This window comes from Amblyomma americanum, chromosome 9, assembly GCF_052857255.1.
Source record: "Amblyomma americanum isolate KBUSLIRL-KWMA chromosome 9, ASM5285725v1, whole genome shotgun sequence".
Taxonomy (NCBI): Eukaryota; Metazoa; Arthropoda; class Arachnida; order Ixodida; family Ixodidae; genus Amblyomma; species Amblyomma americanum.
In genome coordinates this window covers 146,382,772-146,404,669 of record NC_135505.1, presented here as the reverse complement: position 1 = coordinate 146,404,669, position 21,898 = coordinate 146,382,772, and the positions used below count along the sequence as shown (strand labels likewise).

At 47.5% G+C, this 21,898-nt stretch overlaps 1 protein-coding gene across 1 annotated transcript in view; it reads left to right on the top strand.

Moving 5' to 3' along the window:
* Window positions 1-7,244: 7,244 nt before the first annotated feature.
* LOC144104772 (protein arginine N-methyltransferase 3-like) overlaps window positions 7,245-21,898 on the top strand; it is a 28,823-nt gene continuing 14,169 nt past the window's right edge. Inside the window, exons 1-5 of the mRNA XM_077637952.1 lie at window positions 7,245-7,554; window positions 8,170-8,275; window positions 11,666-11,765; window positions 13,292-13,591; window positions 17,493-17,716. Coding sequence (XP_077494078.1) covers window positions 7,282-7,554; window positions 8,170-8,275; window positions 11,666-11,765; window positions 13,292-13,591; window positions 17,493-17,716 — 1,003 coding nt within the window. The 5' untranslated portion in view covers window positions 7,245-7,281. The remainder of the gene's footprint in view (window positions 7,555-8,169; window positions 8,276-11,665; window positions 11,766-13,291; window positions 13,592-17,492; window positions 17,717-21,898) is intronic.

Below are 21,898 nucleotides of genomic sequence, written 5' to 3'. Positions count from 1 at the left end.
ACATACGTCTCTACTTAGTAAATTTTTAGCGGATGTGCAAAAAGATGGGCTTCGTGGAGTTGGGCTAGCCACAAATGATTGAGTTTGCGGCCAGTGGAAGTGGCCGACGTTTTGGCAAGGTTAGATTCCAAAGAGGCGGCTGACTACTCGCCCGTAAAAACCTGCGTACTGAAGAAGTTCAGGCTGTCTCATGAGGTTTTTCGAATGAAGTTTCGAGAGGCAAGGAAAAACCCAGAATTAAGAAAACTATGCTGAGTTCGCTTACGAGTTAATGGGCTTTCTAGAGAGTTGGCTGCGCGGTGTACACTTATGAGGACCGCGAAAAGGTGCTAGCACCAGACTGCGCTCGAGCAGTTTTTCTGTTCTATTCCTTCAACCCTGAAGGATTGGATTCAGGACAGGCCAGATGTAAAAACTGTACACCAGGCGGCTGATTACGCAGATCTGAATTGCTCCAGACACGGGAAAAAGTTTGATAACGAGAAGCCTTTTGCCCAAGCCGCGAGCGATGAACGGTCCGTCCGTTATCTAAAAGTGCCGAGTGTACGACGCATGTTCCACATTCAAAGGAAGTGTTCCATTCAGACAAGCAAAAGCTAAAAACAAACTCGTTCGAAGCAAGAAAGCCTATTCTTTACCACAAATGTCACCAAACGGGTCATGTGGCTTCAGGCTGTCGTGTACCTACAGTGCTCCCATTATATATATGGTCCATAGACTTCTTATAGATAGATATTTATTTTTGTCTATTCATAGTCTATAGACTGCCTATAGACAAAAGTCTACTAAAAGTGTATGGCCATAAACCTATTGATTGTCTATAGACTGTATATAGCGTTTGTATTGCGTATTGTATTGCGTTTGTATTGCCTGGGGTTTGTCTATATACTTGATAGGCACAAGTCTATGGACAGTCTATAGACTAAAATATTTTTGTAAGGGCCCTGGTTAACTTGTGCATGGATAAGGCAGAAGACCCGCCTAGACCATACTTGTGCGACATAGAAGTAAATGGTCAGTCTTGCAAGGCTTTGAGAGACACCGGAGCCACGCACGGCCTGGTTCAAGACGATTTCACAGGCGACTGCGTGTGGGTTCGTCAGACCCTAACAGATCGTGCAATCAGCTTGCCAGTAGCCATAGTAAAACTAGACGGGCCTTTTGGTGTAGTAGAGACTGAGGTAGCAGTGTCCGACGGGGTATGGGGAACCTGCGCTGCCAAGGTGGCACTGCAATTGTTCCATTCGGTGACTCAAAACTGCTTTCAGCCGCTTGGGCCGCTGCAAATGCGAGAACACACTCTGCGCGATTAGATACCCGCGTTTGGCTGACAGCAGTCATTGCCTAGCTTCCCTCGGCGTAGCCCGGATAGCTGACGCACGGCACTTGCGCCTTCGACAGAGCGCGGAGGCTCACGCCAATAAGCGCCTGAAGGTGGCGCGGTAAACTGCTTGCTCTACAATAGGTATGAGGTGGTAAGAGGGATCTGGAAAGGGGTGATGGTCCCTAGCCTGACCTTCGGGAATGCGGTCCTGTGTATGAGGCCAGATGTTCAAGCAAGGCTGGAAATTAGGCAACGGGGAGTAGGGAGGTTAGCTTTGGGAGCACATGGCAATACACCAAATCAGGGGGTACAGGGTGATATGGGATGGGCGTCTTTCGAGAGCAGAGAGGCTAGCAGTAAGATAGCATTTGAGGAACGATTGAGAAGGATGGAGGAAAAGCGGTGGGCTAGGAAAGTTTTCAGATACCTGTATATAAAGAATGTTGACACGAAATGGAGAAAGCGAACTAGAAAATTGACAAGCAAATATCTGGACAGCAGTAAGGGGGCAAATCAGCAATTATCGGTTAAGAAAAAGGTTAAAGGAACAGAGAGAGCTTTGTGGAAAACAGGGATGCTGACGAAATCGGCACTAGAAACATACCGGACCTTTAAACAGGAAATTGTCAAAGAAAATATCTATGATAATTGTAGGGGAAGTTCTTTGTTGTTTGAGGCCAGGACTGGAGTTTTGCGGACTAAGACGTATAGAGTCAGGTACCAGGAGATAGACACTTTGTGCATTGCGTGCGGAGAGGAGGAGGAAACAGCTGAACACTTGATACTTTTCTGTAAAGAGCTTCACCCTACAGTGGAAGGCAGCGGGGCTGACTTACCCAAGGCATTGGGGTTTAGGGATAGTGAAGGGAAAGTGGATTATAAGAGGTTAGAAGTAACCAAGCGAAGGTTATCTGATTGGTGGCTAAAAGCAAGACAGGAGTAAAATTTCACAAGACATGGCTAGGTGGCTTGAGCCGCCGCCCGATGTAAAGGGTTCAGCCGTATCCATCCATCCATCCATCTTCTCGCTAGGCAGTGTGTTATGGCGCGGCAATCGGCACCGCAAACTTCAGCGCAAGTTCCCCATTGTCCAGCTGTCCGCACTACATTCCTTCGAACAGAACGGCGAGGCAGCTCGCGGCGACTCGGGCGTCTCGCTTGGCATGAATGCCGTTCAAGTGTAGTCACTCGCCCCATGACAACAGTGAACGGTTCCGAGCCGCAAGCGCTCGCGACGAGGAAAGAAGCTGATTAGTCAGATAACGAAACGGCAAAAGCGATTCCGGAGGATAGGCTCGAAGAGGCGGACGTAACCACTCTGGTTTCGCCGGAAAGTGCGAAGTTCCGTGATCTGGTTAAGGTTGATAAGTCCACGCTTACCAGTGAACAGGCCACGGACCCAACGCTAGGAAATTGTCGAAATAGCCTGGAAAAAAAAAACGTAACACCGAAAATCTTGTTTTATGTGAAGAACGGCATTATTTGTCGCCGATTTAAGGACAAAGGTGGGAATGAAGTAGACCAGCTGGTAGTTCCATATAAGTACAAGCGTGACCTCTTGGAACTTGATCATAAGGAAGGATGGTCGGGGCACTTAGGAATCACGAAAACGAAGTGCAGGTTATTGGAAGAGTATTATTGGCCCAGTTGTTTCAAGGACGTTGAGGGGTTCGTTCGTTCGTTCGTGTGGCACGTGTCAAAGGACGGGAGGACCGAACGAGCGACGAAAAGCGCCCCTTACCCTCGTGCCGATATTTACGGAACCATTCGAGAGGCTTGTGATAGATGTCGTAGGTCAACTACCTATACCGCTATGACTGGTTATAGGTATCTATTAATAACCATGGTCTGCCCTGCTAGCAAGTTTCCCGAGGCCGTGCCCATGAAAGACCAGACTTCTGTCGAGGCGGTAGACAGCCTGCTCATAATTCTCTCTCGGATCGGATTGCCAACTGAGATTCAATGTGACCATGCATGGCAGCGTTTTTAGCAGTGCTTTAACAAGTAGCTTGTGTCAAAGGTGTGGCTTCAAAATTTTGCGCAGTTCGGTAAACCAGCTACAAAGTAGCCTGGAGAGAACGCATTCGGACATGAAACGTATCCTCAGGGCCTTATGCCACGAGCAGAAAAAAGTTTGGGACTTGGCTTTGCCGAGTATGTTTTTCGCTCTGCGAACCGTCGCTCACGAGTCTACGGGTTTTACGCCCGCGGAATTGGTTTGTGGCAAAAACCTTCGCTCGCCTTTGCGATTTCTGCGTGAGGGTTGGGAAGGCGAAGCCGAGAACGCCATGGTAACAGAGTATGTACTCTCACTATTGAACGGTCTCCACAGAGCTTGTAGAAGCAAGTCTAGAGAAAGCTCGGGCTCGGGGTAAGATTTACTACGACAAGGGGACAAGGAGCTGCTCTTAAGGTCCGCTAGGGCTAATAAATTGCGAGTGCAGTGGGAGGGGCCAGCAACTATCCAGCAGAAACTATCTGAGACAAACAATGTCATAAAACTTCCTGGTCGTCGCAAAGAGGTTGGCATATAGCACTGCAACTTAATGAAGCCGTACCAGGGAAGGGTACAAGTAGTCAGCATAGCACAAAATCAGCCAGAGGGAGATAAGGTTCATATTCCTGACATGGGGAAAACCGATGGTGCGTTGGCAGTCAGCGAAATCTTAGCTGTTACGACTGATGCGACACAGCTTAGTCGGGATCAACTTGCGGATATAACTGCCTTAATCGAAAATACCGGAATCTGTTTTCCACAATTCCCGGAAAGACCAATCATGTCCAGCACGATATTTAAGTGGCCAGTCAGTCGCCAATTCAGTGCAAGTCCTATCACTTTTCCCCACGTCAAGAAAACCTTCTAAAAGGTGCTGTAGATCGAATGCTTAAACTGCAGTTAATTGAGAAGGGAGAAAGTGATTATGTGTCCCCTATGATTTTGGTAGTGAGCCCCGTCAAAGAACCGCGTCCTTGTGCGTAGTACTGGAAGTTAAATGCCGTTACTCTTACCAAGGTCTCTATAACCCGATCCCGAATATTGAAGCCTGCATCGGAAAAGTAAGCAGGACAAAGTACATTTCAGCCATCGACCTTGTCAGGGGATACTGGCAAGTGCCACTTACTGAACACGCGAACAACCTGGCAGCGTTCATTACTCCGTTCGGTGCCCTCAAGCCGCTTGTTCCAAGTTTTGGTTTAAGAAATGGTGCGTATGCATTTTCAAGGCTAATGAATCGGGTTCCGACCGGAACAGAGGCTTTTTCACTGCCATACCTGGACGATATAGCAATTTTTTTCAGACACATGGGTCGACCCCATTCAACATTTGCAGCAGGTTTTTTCCCGCTTGCAAGAAGCAGGGTTAACGGTTCAGGCTGCGAAGTGCAAATTCGGCCGTAATGAAGTCGACTATCTGGGTCATGTAGTCGGTCAGGGAGCAAGACGACCACAACTTAAAATTCATTCAATCTTCGTTTCCCTTGCCGCAAACGAAGAAGGGTTTGATGTCATTTATCGGATTGACTAATTACTACCATCAGTACATTCCCCGGTTCTCAGAAAAGGCGAGTCCACTAACGGATGCCCTCAAGAAAAAGAAGCCCAATAACATGGTGTGGAACGATCGTAAGCGTCAAGCGTTTGAGTCCCTGAAGTTGTCATTGATTTTTTGATGATGTCAGGACGGCGCGAAAACAAGGGCCAAAGAGGCACACGAACACAACAGGACAGGCGCCAACTTGCAACTCATCCTGACATCATCAGAAAAGCTATGCACCCACTAGCCCAAACCAAAGTACTTCCTGGCCTGTGCCACCCTAGACTATGCGAGGCCTAGTCTAGGGTGGCACAGGTAGACTATGGGAGGCCTTTCCTGGTGCAATGGGACGCTAGCGAAGGAGGGATGGGCGTGGCATACTAAGCCTAGAAAACAAGTGGGAAGAGCAGCCCATTTTGTTTGCCAGCAGGAAGCTTACTTCGAGGGAGCCAGCTTACAGCACAATTGAGAAAGAATGCGTTTGCCGGCATGGTGTGGCCTATCGAGAAGCTTCGCTGTTACCTTTTGAGCTCTGAATTTATTCTAATTACTGATCATCGACCGTTGACGTGGCTCCAGCAACTGTCTCAAACTCCACCGGAGCAATCTACCGTTCTTTTAACTCTCCAGGAATATGCTCTTGTGGTAATTTCCATAAGAGGTAAACTTCATGCGAAAGCCGACTTCTGAAGTCGGGCGCGCAAATAAGTACGCCATCTAGTGTTCTTGTTTCTTTGGCTCATGTGCATCACTGTAAATAGTCTCATGATGCAATCATTCATGCTTACTTCTTTATTCTAAATTTTCGCCAATAATATTTTTTTTTGGGTAGAAATATGGTTTCCTTTAGGAAGACTTTTGGGCAGTCTAATGAGGCCAACAGAAGCACTTTCGGTGAACACAATTCACATCTTGGACACCTCGGTGGCTTCTGTGAGGCTTGGTTGTTGTTTGTTTCCCCGTCTGCCCAGGCATCAGCCTCTTTCAAGAATGGGTCACCGGTGGCTTCGGCCGAAGGTTCCAAGGAACGCCGTCGGGGCAACCCTTGAATGCTGGGCAGTGCAGTCCACATCTCTTCAACGGCACGGAGGTCGTCACACTACTGTGATTGTTGTCACTGTCGTCACTGTTGTGTGGGTGCTTTTATCCTCGTGCTACAACACCGCAGCCGATCAGACGGCCCGCGCTCTCTCTCCCCGGGCACTCACTTTCTCTGGAAGCCTACTCCGAGACTACCCAGTCTCTAATTACATTCAAAGACATCACTACATATTATAAGGACAGCCATCGTCGCTTTCTGGAACAGGTCTCTGGAGAGCAGACGAGCAAATATCGTATTTTTACAAATACAATGCTGTGCCCGCAGTATTGAAACATTTCAATTCAGAATTTGATGGTGGCTGCAGCCTGTGTGGAGCGATGTCCTCGGACGTTTTCCACATGGTTTGGGCCTGCCCTTCCAATCCCGTTTTCCCAATCCTTCATCACCCACCATTCTAGAAATGCCTGGGAGGTGGCGCTGCTCAGCTGCCACAGTCAGGTACCACTAGATAGACACGTTGTGCGTTCGGAGAGGAGGAGGAAACGGCTGAACACTTGATACTTTTCTGTAAAGGGCTTCACCCTACAGTGGAAAGCAGCGGGGCTCATTTACCCAAGGCATTGGGGTTAAGGATAGTGAAGGGAAAGTAGTTTTTAAGCGGGTAGAAATAACCAAGCGAAGGTTATCTGATTGGTGGCTAAAATCAAGAGAAGAGTAAAATTTCACAAGTCATATGGCTAGGTGGCTTGAGCCACCGCCCGATTGAAAGGGTTCAGCCGTATCCATCCATCCATCATCCATGTCGCAGGGCGCGAGTGGCGCTAGACGCCACTGGGGCTCCAGAATAGCTGCTCGTAGATTTGTGAGGACCTGGGCTATAGGGTTTGGGCCCAAACACCTCCTTGTACATCGTCAATAAATGTTTACCACCACCACCACCACCTCGCACTGAAATTTCCTTTCGCTGAAGTCTAAACAGATATGCAGCGAAAGATACCGTGCAATCTCATTTTTCAGATTATTTCAAGCCTCAAGGGGTAATGTTCACAGGCGGACCATGTTAAATGCAGTTACAAAGCACGCTCAATTGAAAAACGCGCTCTGACGTAAACGTTTGGTCCCTAGATTTATAGGGATGCTTGGCTGGTTGTCTGGCGACTTCTGCTCAGCATGTTGCTTGCGTGGCTTCGCATAGAGCGCAGTATTGTAATCTGTGGAAAGTTTTTCGCAAATGTGCAATTGTTTTTTAAACAGTTTTATGCAGAATAAACCAGCAGAACTCGCGTCCACTCACGCTCTTTGCTCGCCCTGCTAACGGCGTAAGCGGCACGGGCAGCAACATCAGTTGTTTACGATTTTGTCACACGCGGCGGCGGCGGCATGGCAAGTGCGACTTTCACGCACGTGGGTACAGCTTGTGCAGCTTGCGCTATGTCCGACGACGAGAATGACGCTGCTTGGGATAGCGCCGAGGAACTGGAGGTTGAGCTCGCGGACAGCGCGTGCCTTTTCTGCTGCGAAGTGCGCGCTTCTCCAGAGTCTGTATACCAGCACTGCGCGCAGGAGCACGCGTTCTGTATCAAGACGATGGTCGAGCGCTTCCAGTTGGACTGCTTCGGATACATCAAGATGGTCAACTACATACGACGAAATGTGCGTAAAGCAGCGGCCGCACTTGTCTGCATGTGTGAGAACAGAGTAAATCTGTATTAATTGTCAGTCGTCAGGTTTTAATTGTCAGGAGTCGCTGTTCATGATGCAAGCTTGTCGCGAATGGCGGCAAACGTATCATTTATACAGTTTTTATCGAAGTAATCCAGTGTCTGATATGAAAACGCATGCCTGATTTGTCACTGAGACTTAGCAGACGGGCACTAGACTGATAAGAATCTGCCAGCCGGCGCACTCGAAGTAATGACAACAGGTTGCCCCGTTCGAAGTCTTTGTTGGAAGCAAAAACATGGGCGAACTCGCTATGTTCACGCTGCATGTAAATTTGGTCTTGGTTGCTTGGTTCCCCCAAGTATGAAAACAGGTTGTCCTGGCAGCTACTAGTTAGGAAATGTCTGTTGGAAGCAAAGACAGACGAACTCGCGATGTTCACGCTGCATGTGAGGTTGGTCTTGGTTGTTCGGTTCCGCATGTTCCTTGAGTTAGCGACCAACTGCGCGTGCTTCACCGGTTGCTTTATTCAGCGGCGCATTAGCTCGTTCTTACTCTACAAAGTTACATTACAGTTACACGCGTGTTTCTGCCGAATCCTTGCAGAAAGTGAGCCCAGAAGAGGTGCGGAATGCTGACCCAAGCTGCCTTCCTTGGGAGGACGACCACTACCTCGTGCCCGTTGTTCCAGACGACTTGCTCCTGACTTACGGTAGGCCATTTTCTGTTCAGTGGGCGTGGCCCAATTGGCTTGCTGCAAAGAGCAAGCTGAGAATGATTTTTTGACTGGTTTATTAACGTGCGACTAATGCAAGGAACAGAAGGAGGTTATCTGGAAAACTTTCTTAAAAAAACCTCGCCTGGAATAGTCTCTTACATTTATGCTGCTTTAAAAAGAAAAAAAATTGCACTGTTTAGCGAAGTTGGCACGTGCACATTGCTTGCTCCTTTTGTTTCAGTATGCTAGCTCTCTTTCTGCTGTTATAGCAGTTTCACTTTGGTCCGGTAAACATTTCCCTTTTTTATGAGTGCCAGCTACAAGCTTTGCTGGAATCTGTTCCTGTGTCATATCATTTTTTGACCACTGGAGTTATATTATTGTGCCACACAGGCAAATTTAATGTCATTAAGTGCTTACTACCTTAATTTTTAATGGAATTAGCCATTTGCAACTTCTGAGTTCATTACAACCCATTTGCCCCAGAAATTCATACTCTCGACCCCATTCAGTGTCTAGAAAAGCAGGCAAATTTTTTAATATTAACTTCATATCAAGTGCCGAATTGCTTATTGATAATTTTCAATTTGATGAGGCACCTCTTCTATATTTTCGATGCGAATGGCGCCATCTGGGTTTCATTTCTGACGTATTCTCGGTTTGTGCGCTGAGACATGAGTTTAAGGCTACTTTTTCGACTTGACAACCAAGAACAGAGGGTGTTTCTGCAAAATAACATTTACAGTTACATTTTGACAATTTTCCTGAGATTTTGTGCTCATTAGCACGTCTGTATTTGACTCGCTTGCAGGCCTTATTGTCATTGCAACATACATTATCACAAACTCTGAAAATAATGGCATTAACAAACTTAAGGCATTAAGCATTTACTGGCATACCTCATGCACCTGTGGCATGGGTATTATTGCTTTGCTTTTCTGAATTTAGACGGAATGAAAGTGTCAAATTTTTCCTTGCCCATTTGGCAACAACGTTCTAGCAATTCTTGGGTGCTTGTAGTAAAGGGAAGTGTTTTTAGTTTGTAGACATGCAGCAGGTTATGCATTGTTTAGTTTTATTCTTTGCCAAAAGGCTTTCGGTGAGGAGTTTGGTTTGAAGGCATACTACACATGAAGTGACACATCACACTTTTATTGGAGTTTTTGTCAAACAGCTGCTTTTGCAAAATAAAATACATTCATCAACTCTTAGTGTACACCCTTGCTAAAGTCTTAAGGTTACAGGGTCTGCTTTGAAGAATTGGATATGTTGATGTTTGTCCAGCAGGAAAGTATGTATTTATTCCTGAGAAAATTGTATTTAAAAATTTTCGCACTGCTCGTTTCAAACTCATGACATCGTGACTTGAAAGGAACTCCGTGATCACCGCTTTGAAGTGATTGGTGTAGTATGACTTAGCCTCAGGGATCTGTGAAAAGAAAACTGCCCTGGTGCACTGCAGTTCTCTAGTAAAATCGGCAGTTGATGGTGACAGCAGTGTTTCATTATTGGGCCTTTTCTGGCTTAAAAAGCTCCGTTTTCAGTGAAAGTAGTGTCTTGCTGTTAGAATGTTGTAGTCTATCTCAGAAAGCTATGGAAAGGAAAGTTATTGGTATAAAATTGAGAGAGTAGAGTGTGTGTGGGAACAAAGGCAAGTTAGTGACATCCTGGTGAAAATGAAGAAATGGGCTTGGCCAGATCACGTAATGTGAAGGCAATAACTGATGGCCGTTAAGCGTAACGCCCTGGATTCCAAGAGAAGCCAAGCTTAGCAGTGGGTGGCAGAGAATTAGGTGGGTGGATGAGATTGTGAAGCTTGCGGGGATAAGGCGGCCGTAGTAGGCAAAGGAGAGGGTTAATTGGGGAGATATGGGAGAGACCTCTGACCTGCAGTGGGCCTATGCTTTGCTTCATACATAGCAGGCAACACTGCCAAAACTAGCGTGTCTGTTCATGCTGGCTAAGACCATGCTCAAAAAGTAGTTTTCCATACGACACAAGGACATTTTGTTGCGACAAACCTTAAGTGGCGTATCTGGCACCTCGTGGACTTCGTTTTACCTCTTCCCACAATTTTATCCTGTGACACGTCGAGACTTCCAGAAGCAAGAATTACATGTGCGATATGATACGGGGCTGGTAGGGTGAATCACTCTTACTCAATCTGCACCTAAAAAATAGTTCACACTCAGGAAACTTATAGCCAAAGGGCCCAAACGCTCTGCACCTCACAGCTTCGACTGTGATTTTCACTGCTGCCATTTTGTTTTATACTGCTCTTTGTTTTCATCCAAATACTCACCGAAGTTTTGAGAACAAATGATACATGGCGGAGTAATGTGGTTTCAAGAACGCACTACTTTTGCATTCTCCGCAGCGCTGCCTGCTATGTATGAAACGGGAGTATAGTCAGGCTGATAGTGATGATGTCTATCGATACAGGCCGACTTCAGTTGAACCTTGACATGGACCTCGATGTCAATTTAAGCAGCCTAGGGGTGCACTTCCAGCAGGTATTTGGGCTCTTAACAAAGTCATGAGTGGTGAGGTTGAGACCCTTCCTCACCCTCCAAAGACGTTGGGCTTCACGGGTGTCGTCAGCACTTCACTGCAAACCTCAGAAGCAGACCCTTTGGTCCAAAGATTATCCACCAAGGCTATACCTGCGTACCTGTTCCACGAGGCCATGATGCCTTTAGTGGCTTGCTTGGGTTTGTGCGTCTCAAGGCAAGTGCCGAGTTTAGCCACATTCTGGCGTTTGTGGGTTGGTTTTTCCAACTGATTTTGTTGGCATGCCCAATCAGCAACAAATGAAATGCAAGCAAGAGAGCTGGTATGCAAGCACAAAGACACACTTATTAGCTCCTGGAGAGGAAATACAAGAGAGATTTATTAACACTTCTAAATGAAGGATAGTCTTTGCACCTTTGGAGAGAAATTAACCAGCACTAATACTGAGCTTCGCCTGGCTCTGATCTTCTCGTTTTGCTATTTGTGTTTCAGATACAAAGTAGCTGTCGTGTGGAAGGTGCCTGTACTCTTGGTGCAGAAATCACCTTCTTGAACAGCCTAGTGGTTGTAGCATGCTGAGACCACAGGAAAGGATACTCTACTACAAAATACCTGCATTTTTGTCATGGCTACTGAGGATTTGTGCAAGCACTTGTCTTCATGTTTTGCAACAAGGTGTACTACAACGAATAGAAAGTGCATATACGTTGTGCTCGTGTGTTTTCTTCACTTTCTTTCCTTTGGTACTCTCGATGTTTGCTACAAAGTTTCACTGACAAGCAAGCACCGTTGTTCACTAGCTCGGCTCACTTTCTGTTTTTGCTGCATGTGCATTACTGCTGGTATGTGAATAGCATGTCCTTGTTGGTGCAGATGTGGAAGAGTTCTCCAGCGGTGGTCCCAAACCCGGGGATGAGGTCAGCCAGCTGCGTGACCGGTTGTCCCAAGCCGAGCAGACCATTGAGTGCATGAGGTGTGTTGTCATTTAGTGCGCTTATTTTTCATCGAATGTGCTCTGTCAACACTGATGGCACACCGTTGGTGTCTGCCACTGTAGTTGGAAGGTGTGCTTGCTGCATGTGGCCGATGTGAAAGTCATCACAAGGCGGTGTTATGTTATGCAAGTGTTCCTTAAATGGATGTTCTGTTTTTTAAATGGATGTGTAAGGAAGTTCAAATGAACTGGCCTCAAATACTGCCTGGCAGTATGATTGAGGGGCCTGAACAATGTGGGCAGATCAGTGTGAAGTTCTTGCCGGTACTGTGGTGATGTAATGAGATCCAAGCAGAAGGTGCAGTTACGATTGTTTCAGTGGCAAAACTGGCTTTCAGAAAGTCCTCCAGACCTAAGATTTGAATCCATTAGGGCATTCTTGCCAGATGAAGTAGAATATGGTTGGCTGTCTCTCATGGTGACCTTTTGTTCTGTTCTGCAGTTTTTCATTTTTCAAGCGATCTAGACGTACATTTGTGGATGTGCTAGGATGGTTGTAGAATGGTTAATACAGTTTCCCTACCGGTGTTATAAAGGACTATCTTGTGGTGTTTAGTGCATCTTAGTGTAGTTTCTGCCAGCTTCATGTTTTTGGTTACTTTTGGTGTCTACTGTGCAGAATTTAAAATTCTTTCAATTGTTGCTGTTGCTGTACCTTTACGTTCGATTACACTTGTGGTGGGCATTCCCCGCATTTAGCCATTGTGGGTTTGTTTGTTTGTCCATCTGTTTGAAGTCTCCTTCGTGGCAGGTTGCCCAGGTGTGTGTATGTGCATGCATGCACACCTGACAGGCTGCCCTCTTGCCACTGCCCACCGTTGCAAGTGACAGTTCAATTAATGATTGGTCATGAGAGGTTGCTCGGGAAGTGCAACCTGGGTTTCACAAGCACCACCGATGGCCAGGAGCGGTATGAGAACTTTCAGTGATCCATGAATGTCAAGTAGAAAATGACCAATTTCGTAGTGAGTGGGGTGAACAAACCGGATGCTTTAAAAATAATGAACAGCATGAAGCAGAGGACCAGAAAAAAGTGGACGACATGCCGTGCAGACCGTCAACTGATTTTGTTATTGCAAGGCTTGCCCTCTTGCACACCTGCCCTTGACAGCAGTAAGTAAAGAAGCAAGAAAAATGTTTGAAGCGCTGACCATTCATGAGCGAGGCCCGGATTACTTAAGCGCGCCTTCTGCCAGAGTTCTCGAAAAAGAAATCGCTTATTTGACTTCACGACTTTGCTCTGCGAAGGGCCCAGCAATGATTCTGTTTTTGTGTTATCAGCTTTCTCTTATCTTTTTGTTGCCTTTTTATGTATTCGCAATTGGCCGAATAGAAGAGCCTCTTGATAGCCATCTTGGTGTGTTGTCCACTTCTTTCTGGGTCCTGTGTTCCTCACTGTGTTTGTTATTCTTAAAAGATCTCTCGCCTTTCCCAATTTTCTGCCTTTGCTCAATGCTTTGCTCAACGCGTGCTTTGCTTTGCTCAACGCGTGCGACTGTGTGCAGGAAAGCAGCGGAGTGCTGGCTGCAGCCCGCCGAGCAGAATGAGGTGGAGCGTGATGAACCATACTTCCAGTCATACGGCCACCACAGCATCCACCTGGAGATGCTGTCTGACCGGCCCCGCATGCAGTCGTACCGCACGGCCATCGAGCTGAATGCGGACACATGCATTCGGGGCCGAACTGTGCTCGATGTTGGCTGCGGCACTGGCATCCTGTCCATGTTGTGTGCACGGGCAGGCGCACGCGCAGTGATAGGTGTTGACCGCTCGGACATTGTCTACAGTGCGATGGACATCATCAGGTGAGATGGGCTGTGGTCCCAGCTTTCTTTGCAGTTCTCTGCACAGTCCAGTGGATGTTGACCACACCAGAGTCCAGTGCACATAAAAGAATCCATTAACTCATTTGATGGTAGAGTGCATCTTCCACAACCCTGAATTTTATAAAGGGTTGCGGTGCAGTAGATTTCAGCTGAGTGCAGTCGACGGCCAAAAAGTGCAGTTTTGACAAGTCATCGTAGTTGAAGAAAAATTTCTGTTTAGGAACAGAAAATTCTGTTCTTAAATTCCTAATTTAGGAAAAGAATTTTCTGTTTGTTTTTATAGCGGCCATGAAACACAGCGACCTGTGCAATGGCATTCACAATGCGTCCGCTTGGCACTGTCAAGCAAAGGAAAAGAATGCATGAAATGCTTCTATGCAAAAAAGTGCACCCTCACAAGATGGCTTCTGTGCACCTTAGCACAGAACTGTGGGGAACATCTTGTGGAAGAAGGCTTTTTCGGAGTGGAGCTTTCTTGACAGTGTATAAAAGCATACCTGCCAACTCTACCGATTTTTCCGTAAATTGTACGAATTTCGACCAGTCTCATGATTTTACGAATCTTGCCTGAAATCTTATGGAAGATAAATTTTATTTGCGATAAACATTTGAAATGCTATAAAAAAATACACACCGTTGTCAGTGGTAACCTTGTGCCACCACGAGAGAGGCGTCCGCTGCCAGCCCGAAGTGGCGATGGCTATTGGCTGCGCTTATCAGTCAACCAGCCGAGCTACACGCCATTTAGGACGACGATTGCGGTGTTGCAGACGTTTTTTTGCATGTTTATTTATCGAAAGCGTCTTAATTGCTGCTCCGGCAAGGCTCTATAACAAGTGCGCACTGCCCTCAATTCAGTCCACGTGATACTTGCATTCCTCCAGTGCGCCGAAATTCTGGGCTCGTCACCTATTGTTCGCCGTTTGTGTGTTTCCTCACGTGCTGTGCCACGTGTAAAGAAGCTTCAGCGCTATCGCATTGTGCACTGCCGACGCAACGCGACATTTAAGAAAGAACTGCGTGCTGGCTTGTCTACCGCCCTTTGTCGTGAAGGTTTTATGATTTTGTAAGCCTTGAGGCTGGCAGGTATGTAAAAGGCAGGGCACCATCACACCTGCACTGGTGCAGAGATCTCACGTGGTCAGGTCTCGGTACTGCGCACTCATTACATGCCATGAATTGCCTCCCACAGTCTAAAATGCGCCTATACACAAAAGTTTAAAAACCTGAGGTTCAAAAACTTTGAGGCCGTTTTTTTAACTAATGCGGCGTCACAACATGTGATTGGGGTGCAGGGATGGCCAGATATTGGAGCCATGCGCAATGCCTGTGGCGTACGGAAAAGCAAGTGGTGTGCCTGCTCTTAGAGGTGGTAATCAGTGAGAAAAAACAAGGTGAAAAAATAAAACTTGTATGATGCCATTTTCAAGTTTGCCTTATGCTCTCTGTAGTCTGCCCATTTCATGCATAGTGCAATAAGTGCTTTATTTGCAAATTATCCTCTCTCAAAGGCTCTTTGATTCATTGTTTTCATGTAACATGTATAAGGATACACCTAGCATCCTCGTATCTTTCTTTTAGGGGCACTTTTTGTGAAGGCAAACTTCTGATAGAACAAACAGTTTTCTGGTCCCTGTTCGTCTTAAATGGAGCTTACCTGTGTTGGCATCGCAGATAGGTCGACTCTCCGAGTTTTCTATTGCAATTTTTGCAGAAAGTCTACACAGCTTCAGTGAGCTTGACAAAGCTTCAATGCACTCTCTCCCTTTTTTCATGTAATGGCGTTGCATGTTTGAAAAATATGATTTTGAAAATGCTAATTGCGTCGTTCAACCTTTTCCGTGCGCCAGACTTATTTGAAATACTCGCTTTGAAGTTATTCGAAGAAAATTACTATTTGCATTTAATTCGCTTCAAACCAAAAAAACACTGTTCGCATACCCCTTGTTTTTAGCTGCCAGACAAACTGTAACGTACCCGGAAAGAGCCAGAGAATCTTTGACTGAAACCAATAAGTTGATGGAGTTGTCTTTAGTGTCCCTTCAAATGGAAGTCGTGGGGGAGAGGCCTTTGACCATTCGTAGATGTACTGTATAAACGTTATATAGGTCGAGTGGGAATATAGGTCGACCCCCTTACCTTGAAGTGAAGAAAATAGAAAAAAATAGAGAAGAAGCAAATATTGCCGAAACGCATTTATTTGCAACGTCGGCTGCGTCCCTGGACCAACAGAGCTGCGACTTCACTCCGAACTTTCACCAGTGTTGTCGAAAGACGATTCCTTGTCGCTCACCGCCTCCCACAGTGCGTCATCCTCAGTTCCATCCAGCGTGTTGCTTATGCAGCACTTTTTGAAAGCCTTTTGCATCATGGCATCTGGCAAGGAACGCCAGGCCGACAACACCCAGCTGTAGACAGTCGCAAGCAGAGGCCTTTGTAGGTGGCCCGTCGGCGTCTTCGGATTGTCGCCGGACATCCACTCATTATACTCCTGTCGCACTCTGTCCTTAAAGGGCTTGTTGAGTACCACGTCGAGTGGCTGAAGGGTAGATGTCATTCCCGGACGAGGTCGGTCCTAGCTTCCGTGAGCGCGCGCTTTACTGATTCGGTCAGGTGGCCGCGAAAAGCATCCAAAACCAGCATGCTCCGATGACGCAGCAGTGCACCGGGCCGACGATTCCACACCACGCGAATCCAATCAATCATCATAGCCTCGTCCATGTAGCCTTTCTCATTCATGCGCACAACAACACCTGAAGAGAAGGCTTCCTTCGGCATGGTTTTCCTTTTGAAAATGACAAAAGGAGGCAACTTTCTGCCATCTGCCGTGCACGCAAGCATGACAGTAAAGCGCGAGTGCTCACTTCCTGTCGATAGAAGTTTTACTTCTTTGGCGCCGCGTTCACTGACCGTGGTAGCCGAAGGCATATCAAACCAGACAGGGGTCTCGTCGGCGTTCGCAATTTGTCCGAGCATGTAATCGTGCTCCTCTCGAAGCCGAATCACATACTGCTGGAAGCTGACAAGCTTATCGGCGAACTCCTCTGGCAGCTTCTGGCATATGGATGTGCGGCGACAGAGAGAAAATCCCTTGCGCCTCATAAAACGGCGCACCCATGACTTCGGTGCGCTGAACTCTTCTCGGCGTAGTCCAGCTTCCCGCGCAAGGTCCAAAGATTTGCATTGAATGGAATGCACAGTCACGGGTAGCGACCGCGCACGAAGGTGCCGCACAAAGTCGGCAAGTGCGTCCTCAAGTTCTGGATGTACTGCACGACGTCCGCGAAAGGACATTTTGCTCGGCTTGCACGCGAACAACTTATCTTTCTGTCTGCGCCAATATCGCACACTCTTCTCCAAAACGCCGAACATGCGCTCAGCGGCCATGTTCCCATTCGCTTCAGTGAACTCTATAACTTTCTTCTTGAAAGCCGCTGTGAACTGCCTCCGCGTGCTGCTGGTACTCATTGCTAACGCGGAATTGCGCACGAGGTCAAACAAAGCAGCGCACGCGAAGACCAACAATCCGGTGGCTCTGAACGAAAAAAAAAACAGAAGCATTCACGTTTGGTTGTCGATACGGCTTTGGCTATCCGTTCGCGAACAGGCTCCGTGGGTTGCCAGACTGCGACTCACATTCTGCTAAGGCCGCTTTACAAGACGAGGGGCGACTTTCGCTCGCTGTTTTTAAGAAAAAATCTCGACTTATATTCCGGTTTATACGGTAGTTGTGCTGACTATGATCATGACACAGGAGGAGATTCCCCTGAATACTCGGGCTGTCAATGTCTCTCATGCACTAAGGAGGGGGGGCACCTCTGGCTGTGAAACCAGACGGGTTGTCCTTACACAGAAGTGTGGGTTGCTGTTTGGGTTGCAGGGAGAATGGGCTGTCAGAGCAGGTGACACTGGTGCATGGCTGTGCAGAAGAGCTGGAGCTCCCCGAACGGGTGGACGTGCTCGTGTCCGAGTGGATGGGCTACTTCCTGCTCTTCGAGGGCATGCTCGACAGCGTGCTAAGGGCGAGGGACCGACTGCTGCGACCGGGCGGGCTCATGCTGCCCAGCCGGTGTCAACTCTTCCTGGTGGCACTAGGGGACATGGGTGAGTGGAGCTGTCTGTACATCCAGCAGTGGCCTTGCTTGAGCCGGAATTTGTCTTGGTCGCTCAAGAAAGTTATAAGCACGTACTGAATGTCCATGTATATTAACCTGTACTGTTCGTGCCAAGATCCTTGTGCTCTGATGCAAGTTGAGTTCCAAATTAAAAAATTAAAAAAACAAACAAACATGGGGCCTCAATTTGAAATTTCTCATTACTGCTTTCGTTACAAAAATGATGGAGGGCGTCTTCCTGAGCCCAGCCAGGCCAATAAAAGCACGGAGCCACAAATATGGGCTTAATGGTTAGGATTCAGCTGGTCGGCCTGTCAGTCATTTGGGCAGCCAAAAATGGTTCCATAACAATTTGTGGAATGCTGGAGATTTGGTGGTTATTGAGAAGAGGAAATGCATGTCCTCATGACAGTGTGCTTGAGTAATCAACCCGGCCCTTTTGTGCTACAGTTGAACCTCGTTATAACGAACACTGATATAGCGAATTATCGGTTATAGCGAACTAAATTCGAACTTTGGTTGGTCATGCTTCATTTTTACGATATTTATTCTTTTATAACGAAACCGAAAACGCGAGATGCACCGCAATATCGGCTGTAACGAAGAAATATTAGGTTTACGCGAGGCTCAAAACGCTAAAGGTAGCATAAAAAAGGAAAATAAATATTGGGAGCCAATTCACAGGCACACTTTTTCTTTTATCGTTTGAAAAGGTTGCAGAAAGTTTGGCGGCCTGGCACATAAATTGTGCGTTTGACTGGTCACGCCACCTATGAACAGAGCGCAAAAACTAACTCTGAAAGTTATGACGACAAAGGGCCGAAGGGCGGCGCCACTTGTCAAGCGATGAAGGCAAGCGCAGCAACACTGGCAATTGCCAGGCGGTGGTGGCGAGCAGCGAGCCGGCATTGCGTAGAGAGCTTGCCTTGAGGTATCGTCGCAGTGCAGCGCCGGGTCGAAATGGCAACGAAGCGGAAGGCGGTCTCACTCGAGACAAAACTGCAAATATTGAGAGCTGTGGACAGTGGCCGCAAGAAAAAGGATGTTGCTGCGGAGTTTAGTGTTCCCCCAAGTACCTTATCTACCATTTTGGCCGCAAGAAAGAAGATTGAGGGCAACACCGAGGACGCTATAAAAGCTGACCGTAAACGAGTTAGGCCTTGCCATCACCCGGACGTGGAAGCGGCTTTGCTTTCCTGGTTTAAAGACGTGAGGGCACGAAACGTGCCAGTATCGGGAGCACTTCTTCAAACGAAGGCCGTCAGCCTGGCCTGCGCACTAGGGCATGACGATTTCCATGCAAGCAGCGGTTGGCTGCAACGTTTTAAAGACAGACCCGAGATCGCGTGCCACACGTTGTCTGGCGAAGGGGCTGCTGTCGACGTGGAGACATGTGAAAAGTGGCTAGAGAACTTTCGGCCTCTGCTCCAGGAATACGACGAGCGCAACGTGTACAACGTTGACGAAACCGGCGTGTTTTTCAAGTTGTTGCCAGAGCGGTCACTGGCCGTAAAGAACGATACCTGCCATGGAGGAAAAAAGAACAAAGACCGGGTGACGGTTGTCGTTGCCGTGAACATGGATGGCTCAGACAAAAGACGACTCACTGTCATCGGCAAGTCTGCACGTCCGAGGTGCCTGAAAGGCGTCCGTAATTTGCAGGTTGCATACTTGTCTAACAAAAAAGCCTGGATGACGTCCAAGCTTTTCGAAGACTGGCTCAGAGATTTCAACGAGGACATGGAGAGGCAGCACAGGAAGGTCCTGTTGCTCTTGGACAACTGTTCGGCGCACAAAGTCTCGATCGTTCTGAAGGCAGTTCGTTTGACGTTTCTGCCACCAAACGCAACTTCTGCTTTGCAACCGTTGGACAAGGGCATTATCCGTTCGCTCAAGTGCAATTACCGGAAGCGTTTGGTGATGCAACTGGTCTTCGATATCGATCGACGCAGATCAACAACTATCAACATCAAGACGACGCTTGAAATGTTGTATGGATCATGGAATGAGGTGAGGCAGTCAACAATAAGGAACTGTTTCGCAGATGCCGGCTTTGTTTTGCCTGCCGCCGAAGACGAAGTTCAGCCTGATGAAAACCTGGTAGAGCTGGACAAAACTTGGGATCGACTGGCAATCCCAGGCATCGCATTTGACGATTTCGTTTCGGCCGATGATAACTTGGCCGTGGCGCCTGAGCTGACGGATCAAGAAATTGTGGATCGCGTCGTGGTACCCGAGGATAACAGCAGCAGCGATAGCGAAGGTGGCAGCGAACAAGATGAAGCACCAATAAGCAGTGCGGACGCCGCGGACATGGCCAGGAGGTTGAAAGGCTATTTGGAAAAACTGCCGACGACCAAAACTGCTCAAGTAGAAAAGGCCCTCTTGTGCATGGACACAGTGGAAAACTTTATTCTGCTCAGTGCTGTGAAAAGCCACCAGACGAAGATCACATCTTTCTTCAAATAAACGAACGCAGACCTGTTTTGTCGAGCTTCGTTGTTTTGTAATTTGACTTTCCCATACTACGCTCCTTGTTTTATATTCCACAAACCACGAGGAGACAGGTAAGGATTACCTCGTTTATAGTGGGTTCGAAGCCCAGAATAATGCATTTTAGTATTTAGAATATTCGCGCGAGACAAACTGCGGATTTGTCAGAGCCGATATTTATGTATACTGTTACAACGAATATCGGATATAACGAACTAATTTACGGTCCCTATGCTACTTCGTTATAACGAGGTTCGACTGTACTTGCAATGCAGCGGTTATCTGGAGGAATATGTCTGTGGCCTGCTATTCCACTCTAGGGCAGGAGAGGGGAAAGTACAGAAAGAGGGATCAAGCGTTGACTTGTGGGGATATGTCGCAACACATTGAGCTGAATTCATAGTATACAAGGCATAAATGCACATGCATTTGTGCACTTGTGTACATACACATGTGCACCCACACACATTGTCATCCATTTTTTTTCTTCTGTCCCACCTGTCCCACCTGTCCATTTTCTAGAGTCATCTTTTCCTGTTGGTTGTTTTATGGCTCACCTCTGCTGAGCTCCTTTTTCAAGTCTACCTTCCTCTGTAGCGCATCAGCTGAAGTCTCTGACTGGAGATGCGAGTTGAACTGCATCCCCATGTTCTGTCTCAGACCTGTATTCTTGGCAGACTTAGTGCATTGTGGGATCTACGTATACTGTCGGATTTGCCAGCTCTCCCTATATGTGCTTTGGAAGGTACACATGTCAGTGCAAACCTGCTATGGTAGCCCAATGGCTTGGTGTTCAGCTACTGGTTCCAAGGTTGCGGGTCATTCGATCCTGGCTGTGGCGGCCGTATTTTCATGGAGGTGAAATACAAAAGCCCCATGTGTTTCGTGACGTCAGCACACGTTAAGGAATTCCACGTGACGTAAATTAATCCGCAGCCCTCCACTGCTGTGTCCCTCATAGCCTGTGCGTCACCCCAGGATGTTAAACCTTACAGTTTACAATTTACACATGCCGTATTTACACGATTTTAAGTCGACTCGAATGTAAATCCCCCCCCCCCCCCGCATCACATTTCTGAAAAAAAGAAATAAACTTGGAGGTCGTTTACACTTGGCCTTTAATAATGGAACGCAATAGCACTATCCTGCTGCCTCTGCTTGTCGCCAGCCGCTATCGGCTGCCGCGCGCCGGAGTGCCCGTGGGCACATCCCAGAACGAAAATGTATTAGTCATTGGGCTACTCGTCCATACTTGTGCCATCGTCCTCACTAGCACTGCCGTTGTGATTGCTGCTGCGGTCCCACAGCTCGTCATTCTAACGTCGTCGTGCTGCGAAATCCCACACTTCGCAAAGAGCCACATCACGACATTGCGTGGAACAGCCGAAAATTTCGCCTCTCTACAGCTGCCGTACCTGTATCACCCGTTGCGAACGTCGAACTTGCGGCCAGGCATGCAGTTCGTTTCTCCGATGTAAAGAATGACAGCCATCTTGAATGTAGCCGTGAACGAGCCCCGGCCGCTTACTGGACCCGGAGCCACAAATGACGAATGACGAAGCACTGCATTACAAACTTGTGAAACGCAGCCAGGAGTAGTCAAATGCATCACCGCCAAAGAGAAACTACACACGAGTGACGTCGGCTCTTCCGTCGGCTACCGACACTCCCCGGCGGC